The sequence below is a fragment of the Psammomys obesus genome, unplaced genomic scaffold, assembly GCF_907164565.1.
Source record: "Psammomys obesus unplaced genomic scaffold, mPsaObe1.curated_primary_1811, whole genome shotgun sequence".
NCBI lineage: Eukaryota > Metazoa > Chordata > Mammalia > Rodentia > Muridae > Psammomys > Psammomys obesus.
This window is the reverse complement of record NW_026596034.1, coordinates 27,824,893-27,832,667: the sequence shown is the minus strand read 5'-3', so window position 1 is coordinate 27,832,667 and position 7,775 is coordinate 27,824,893. Positions and strand designations below refer to the sequence as shown.

Here is a 7,775-nt window from a genome sequence, read left to right as displayed (position 1 = left end):
CCGTCTGCGCATGTGCGCACGCCTCCAGGGCGGCCCTAGCTGCTGGTCCTGCACCTCTATGGTCTCGCCCTAGAGCTTCGCTAATTTGGGGCAGTGGCCGCCGTCGTGTGGGTAGCAGGCCCCAGCTGACAGCAGCATGGAGGAATTCGACTCCGAAGACTTCTCCACGTCGGACGAGGATGAGGACTACGTGCCGTCGGGTGAGCGATCCGGATTGAGGCGAGAGGAGGGTTGTTCCCACGCTGCACGCCTCACTCGAGGCTCTCCAGGTCCCCCAGGGCGTGGGCCTCATGGCTGCGAGCCCCCCGCGGCGCGTGGGCTGGGGCGTCCGAGTAGTCTGGACCCTGGCCTCCCGCCTGCCTGGAACACGCGTGGGTCGGTTCTGCACAGCCGCCGTCCTGGGCCGCCGCCCCCTCGGAGCGCGGGAACTGGCGAGTGAAGCTGCCGGGCTGGGCGCGCCGTGGCTCCGAAGTGTTCTTGCAAGCCGAAACCTTGGAGGTTGTTCTCAGGGAATGGCCAGCCTCCTCCACGTCCGAGTCGGAGCTGTCCGCCTGTGGGTTCACAAGGGATCGGCTTGTTAGAAAAGTTCACGTGATAATGTATTTTGTCTCTTTGCAGTGGCTGCTCATTGCTCTCCTTTGAAAACTTTTTAAAAGTTTTCTTTCTAAGGGTTAATTTTATATCATGTATATCACTGTTTTTCCTGCTTGTATGTCTGTGCATCATGGCATGCCTGGGGCTTTTAAAGGTCAGAAAAGGCTACCCAGATCCCCTGGGACTGGAGTTACAGGTGGTTGTGGAGCTGAGCCATCTCGCCAGCCCCTTATTAATTTGTGTGTGTATGGCAGTGTGTTCAGGTGGCCAGAGAGGCCAGAGGGGATCCCTCGGAGCTGGAGTTACAGTCAGTTGTGAGCCGCCCAATGTGAATGCTGGGAACCAAAGTCAGGCGCTCTGGAAATGCAAGCACACACTCTCCCTTCCCCTTCCCCCGAGACAGGGTTTCTCTGTGTCACTTTGGCTGTCCTTCACTTGCTTTGTAGAACAGGCTGGCCTCGAACTCAACAATGATCCGCCTGCCTCTGCCTCCCTGAGTGGTGGGATTACAGGCGTGTGCCTCCTCGCCCTGCCAAAAGCACACATTCTGAAAGGCTTAGCTCTCATTTCTTGGTGGTGGGGTTGGGGAGCATGTTAAGAATCTCAGCTTATGTGAAATCATTTAAAATTTTTTAATATTTTATGTGCATGGATGTTTTGCCGACATGTACAGCTGTGTGTTACATGCATATCAGATGTCTTCAGAGCCTAGAAGAGGGCATCGGATCCCCTGGAAATCTAGTCAGACAGGTTGTGAACCATTGAATGGGGGCTAGGAATTAGACTTGGGTCCTTTGAAAAAGCAGCCAGTGCTCTTAACCACTGAGCCACATCTCCAGTCCAAGGTATCTGAATACCAAAACATACCCCTTCCTTACCTTGCACCTCGCTCTGCCTTAGCCATTTCCTCAGCGTTATTTATTCCAGTGTAGTTGCTTATGTCAAAAGCAACTATAGGGGCTGTGGATAGGAAGGCTTCCTCCACAACACAAGGTCCTGAGTTTAATGTCCAGCACCCACATAAAGGCTGGAAGTAGCTTGTGAGTGCCTCCGTGTCATTTTGAGTGTTGACAGGCATAGTCCTGGTATCTCACTGGCTTAGTGAGCTTGTGGTTCAGTGAGAAACCTTGCCTCAAAAAATAAGGTATAGAAAGCTCACCTAAGGCCATCAGAAAACACAGATATTATGATTCATTGCAGCTGCAAAACTCCAGTTATGAAATAGCAATGAAATAATTTTAAGCTGGGGGGGTCACCACAACATGAGGAGCCGTATTAAAGGGTCCCAGCATTAGGAAGATTGAGAACCTTAGCCACTTTACACACATTCACACACACTTCCTAGTCATTCTTATTTATCCAGCAATCAAAAAGTTATATTGTGCCAGGGTAAGCCTGTAACTCAGAGACTTGGTGGGTGCCGAGGCAGGAGGATTTCTCTAATTTTGACAATAGCCTGGTTCAATATTGTGACTTCCAGGCTAGCCAAACGTGTTATAAGACCCGGGCCTGGGGAGAGGAAGTGAGTCTGGGGGATGCCGCAGTTGGTAAAATGTTTACCTTGCAAGCATGAAGACCTGAGTTCAATTTCTAGAATCCATGTGGTAAAATGCTTGCTGTAAATGTTCAACGCTCAACCACCAGTGCTGGGAAGAGACAGGAGGCTGCTCTTCTGCAAGCCAGCCTAGCCTAACTTGTGAGCTCCAGGACTATGAGGGACCTTTCTGGAAAGAGGTGGACAGTTTTCTCAACGATACTTTAGGTTGGCCTCGGCATCCGCAGGAAGGCGTGCACACGAGTACATGAGGTGTGCAGTGACATTTTTTTAATTTACTTTTTAAAAATTTATTTGTTATTTTAATCACAGGTCATTTAATTTACTGAACATTTTGCTTATTTATTCACTTTACATGATTTACTTTTTAATTTTTTTATATGTCTGCGTATGTATGTGTGTGTGTGTGTGTGTGTGTGTGTGTGTGTGTGTGTATGTGTGTGCATTCACATGTGCATATGTGTGGGGTTCCTGAGGAAACCAGAAGACAATGTCAGATCTCCTGGACTTGAGTTACAAGTGGTTGTCATGGGTGCTAGAAACGGGACCTTGATCCTTTCTGTAAGAGCAGCACGGGCTCTGAAGTGCTAACCCATCTCTTCAGCATCCTCCTCCAAACACTTTTTCATTTATTTACAAAACAAAACTTTTAGGGCTCTAAATTGTATTTTATGTATGTGAGGTTTTTACCTGTATGTATGTTTTTATCATGTGTCAGATATTCCAGTCCATTTAAGAAAATTGCTTTCCCCTTTTCCAGTTTGGCTGGATATTAATGTTTTGTTTTACTCGTATTTACTGTGTGTGTTTGTGTGTCCAACCATGCACATGCCACAGTGTGCATGTAAGAGTTAGAGGACAGCCTGGGGAAGTTGATGTTCTTTTTCTGCCAGGGATGGAGCTCCGGTGGTCAGCTTTGGTGGCAAGTGCTTAGATCTGCTCTGCTGTCTTGCTGTTCCTCTTTTAATTTAGCTGCCCATGCTCTTACTATTGATTTGACTCTGGGCTTTCAGAATTGCCAAAATCATCTCCCAGCAGACTTAGATTCCTTGTTTGTTTGCTTGTTTGTTTGTTTTTTTTTTTAAATCTTCATTTCAAAAGTTTATCTCTGCCTTGGCTTTGCTTTATTTTGGTGTGGTTTTTCCATCTCTGCTGAACCTTAGGTTTTTAGCCATCATTACCACTCTTTCAGGTCCCCTTTATTCCTTTTCTGTATTCTCATGTTATCTCTCTGTCTCTGTGTCTGTGTCTCTCTGTCTGCCATCCTGCCTATCTCTGTTTCTGTCTCTTTCTCTGTCTCTCTCTCTTGATAGGGTGTCATGTATGCTAGACTGGTCTTGAAGTCCATATGTAACTGGTGTAACTTTGAGTTTCTGATCTATTCCTCCACCTGTTCTCCTCACACAGTGTGTGTGACCATGCCAGCCTCAGACTCAGATTCCCTCATGCTTGGTATATGTGTGTGTGTGTGTGAATATATATATATATATATATATATATATATATATATATATATATATATTTATTTATTTTTTTTACCTGTTCCACCAAAATGAGAAGACACCATTTAATGGCTTCCTGAGGAAGGATACATGGCAGAAACGTTCTGAGGCCTGGAATGCCTGAAAGTTACCTCAGGCCTCTTTGATGGTTGGCTGATAACAGAATTCTAGGTTGGGAGCAATCTTCCATCAGAATTGTGAAAGCATTGTTTCACTTGCCCGATCCCACTGTTGCCAGTAAGTCTGTCTTGTGGGCTGGAGATGCAGCTCACAGATAAAGGCCTTGTCTGGCATCTGAGTGTCTTGGGTGGGATTCCCAGTGCTGCAGAGGATAACAGGCATTTGCTTTTCTGCTTACTGGGTAGGATCTGTTTTACTTGTCTCAGAAGGAATCTCCCCTTTGCTCCTATTTTCCTGAAGCTGTATTGCCATCATCGCCATCATCATACATTTTGGCGTGACTTTGCAGTCAGTGAGCCTTCTAGAAGCTTCTCCCCAGAAGTTTCCGTTTTGTTTCTCTGGAATGTTCATTGTTATGTTGAACCTCGGTTAGACCTCCTGCGCTGTTCCAGTTACTACCCTCTTCTCCCCATAGCTGTTTGCCTCCGCCACAAGGCCCAGTCCCTCCACAGATACAGTACATGCATTTTGTTTGGAATTGCACTGAGTCTGTAGATCAGTGTGGGGAAGTGGATGACTTAGCAGTCTTCTCTACTGGTCTGTGAACAAGGTGTCGTCTCTATGTAGGTCTTTTATTTCCAGTTGCTGATTGATTGCTAGAACATGAGAATACAATACGCTGGCATGCTAATGTTGCGTTCTTCAGACTTGTTAAACCCATATGTAAGTTCTGGATGATTTTGTAGATGCCATGGATTTTCCAGATAGATAATTATGTCAAGGCTGATTTTTTTTTTCTTTCTGATACTTTTATGTTTCTTTTGATTTCTTTTCTTTCTTTCTTTTCTTCTTTTTTGAGACAGGGCTTCTGTGTGAAGCCCTGGCTATCCTGAACTTTGTAGAACAGGCTGGTCTCACACTCACAGCGATCTACCTGAGTCCGCCTCCCGATTACTGGGGTTAAAGGTGTGTGCCACTACGCCCAGCTCACTTTTATTAATGATAAGTACCTGATACTTGTATGATGGTGTTGAGTAGGAATGATGAAAAGGAACATTCTTGTCCAGTTCTCTGCTTTCAGTCTTAAGGAAGCTGAGAGAAGGACATCAGTGATTCACCATTTAATAAGAGCTTAGCTCTTCTCTGCTCACAAATGCCTTTTGGATGCACATACCTTCAAAATACTTTAATGATGACTCACTACTAACTCAGTCACACAGTGCTTCAAGATATATGCTTTTGTACTGTCCATTTTTCAGATGAGAAGGCTGAGGATCGGAAAGCATAAGCAAATAGTCGAGGGCCACTAATCCGGATAGTAGCCTATGGCTGGGCGTGGTGGCACATGCCTCTCATCCCAGCACTTGGATGCAGGCAGATGGGCTCAGAGATGAATTTGAGGCTAGCGCAGTCTACATAGTGAGTTAGGGTTAGGTCTTTTGTTTGAGGGTCTCATGTAGCCCAGGCTGCCTTCAGCCTCACTCTGTAACCAAGCACAAGTTTGAACTTCTGATTCTCCACCTCCCAAGTGCTGAACATCAGAAGATAGCCATACCTGGCTCAGATTTACTCTGTTCTTACCGTTCTGTGAAAAATCTTTGTTCCAACTGTCTGACAGCCCTGTTCTATGATTTCAGGTGCAGAGTACAGTGAAGATGATGTCAACGAATTAGTGAAGGAAGACGAAGTGGATGGTGAAGAGCAGGCTGAGAAAACCAAAGGGAAAAGAAGGCAGGCTCAGAGCATTCCAGCCAGGTGATGCTGCCCTACAGCACCTTACAATAGAGCCATCTTCATTGCTGAGATTGCTGTCATGATAGGTGTCTGTCTGTCTGTCTATTTTTTTTTTTTTTTTTTTTTGAGACACGGTTTTTCTGTATAGCGTTGGCTGTTCTAGAACTCCCTCTTGTAGAACAGGCTGGCCTTGAACTTATTGAGATCTGCCTGCTCAGCCTCCTAGGGATTAAAGAGGAACGACACCATTGCCTGGCTGACTATTCCTTCCTCCTTTTCTTTTTAACCTTATGTGTGCATGTGAGAGAGAGAGAATATGAATTCACATGCGCATCCTAGCACAAGTTGGTTTGGAACTCACTGTGTAGCTTAGGCTAGCCTCTAGCATCAGCCTCCTGGATTATAGGGATTGTAGGCATGAGCCATCACTCCTAGCTACATTGCCAAGGGTTTTAACCCTAATCTGTTTGAGGGAATAGTTGTTGATACACTAAAATTGAAATCTTGGCCTTCAACAAGTTTAAAAATTTTTATGCCTTAATTTTAAAAATAACTAGGTAAAATGTGCATGTGGTTAAAACTAATCCTGTTGCTATAGAACACACCCTCTGTTCTTACCCAGAAAAGTGGTTACCCTTAGATACTGTCATCTTCAGTGTGGGTGCATATGGCCTGCTCTCTTTATTTAAAAATGAAAATGGTAGCACACTGCTCATTCTCACTCCCTTGGAGAGGTCTCACTCTGTTGCCCAGGCTGGCTGCTTTTAAGCCCCTTGTCCAGTCTTCGGATGGGAGTGTGATTCCAGGGAGGCACCACTGTGACGATTCTCCCTCAGCCCATCACTTTAAAGGGCACCGTGGCAGTCCACAGACATACCTTGTTCTTTCAGTGACTGTACTGTCACTCTCTGTGACACGCCTGACTTAAGCAGCTCCTCATTGAGAAGCAGTTAGATTATATGGTCTTTGCTCCAGCGAAAGGCTGCAGAAAACATTGTTAGAACATGTCATTACATACTGGTACAGGGTTTTTCTAAGTCAGATTTGAGGGTGTAGAGTTGTTTGATCTAGCTTTCTGAGACGTGTTGGTGCGAGCAGTGGAGTTCTGTTCAGTCTGCTCCAGTCCTGACTCACTGCTGTTCACTCCTGCAGAGGAAGCTGCGCTGCAGCCATGGCTTTTAAAGATACCAGAAAGGGGCTGGAGAGATGGCTCAGAGGTTAAGAGTACTTGCTGTTCTTCCAAAGGTCCTGAGTTCAATTCCCAGCAACCACATGGTGGCTCACCACCATCTCTACTGTGATCTGGTGCCCTCTTCCTGGCTTACAGGCACTCATGCAGGCAGAGTACTATATACTGTACAAATAATAAATAAATAAAATCTTTAAATAAAAATGAAGATACCAGAAAGACTCCCGTGGAACCTGCGGTGGCTATTGACCTGCCGGCAGCCGCAAGTGAAGTCGCTGGAGAAGGTGTGTGACGATTTACCAGAAGGAAAAGAATCTGAACATGAAAGGAGCAGCGCGCATGCGCTTTCCTACCAAGCCGCTGAGACCCGCTACGAGGAAAACACCTTGTAGTGAAGGTTCCAGGACATGGGATCATTTCCAAATGAGAATCCACAAGTCACTCATCCGCAGTCCTTCGGAGATGAGAGCAGATGACTTCCATCAGTATTGAGTCAGGCATGGAGGGTGAAGTCACTATTGCAGACGCCTAAGTAATTGACTTAACCAGTTGTTTAAGAAAAAAAAAAATTGTTTGTTATAAGACTGTATAAATTTTTCAATTGAACTTTTAAATTTACGCCCACCCCCCACAGGCCATGTTCTGAATTACAGCCCCACACAAAATCATGATCAGTTGTAACTCCGATAAAGGCATCTTTTATAGCACTCTTTCTGTCCCTCTTGCCCTTTTCTTGGGCATTGAAGCAAAAAGCAGATTGTAGTTTATGAAAAAGAAAGCGAACACTAAGTGCTATATGATGTCCTCAGAGTCAGAATAGTTTAAACATGTACTTACATAAGTCTTGAGCCCATTTCTCTTTTCCTGTGTTGGAATTTGTTTCTTTTGATGGTTTCATGAAAGTGCTACTTGTTTAGAGTGTTTGAAAGAAAATGATACAAGTACATTTGAGAGGCAGTAAACTTTGTTCTCCAAATGGAGCGGCTTTTAGAAGTAAACAATATTTAGCACATGTTTGTAGAACTCTTTTTCTGAACAGATTAAACTCATGAGTTGATCTTAGGTTATTTTCTTTTGTTCT

At 45.0% G+C, this 7,775-nt stretch overlaps 1 protein-coding gene and 1 pseudogene across 1 annotated transcript in view; both read left to right on the top strand.

Moving 5' to 3' along the window:
- The window catches only part of Cfdp1 (craniofacial development protein 1), an 87,962-nt gene continuing 80,187 nt past the window's right edge, over positions 1-7,775 (top strand). Inside the window, exons 1-2 of the mRNA XM_055621475.1 lie at positions 1-200; positions 5,409-5,526. Coding sequence (XP_055477450.1) covers positions 137-200; positions 5,409-5,526 — 182 coding nt within the window. The 5' untranslated portion in view covers positions 1-136. The remainder of the gene's footprint in view (positions 201-5,408; positions 5,527-7,775) is intronic.
- On the top strand, positions 6,677-7,226 carry LOC129687159 (40S ribosomal protein S20-like; annotated as a pseudogene).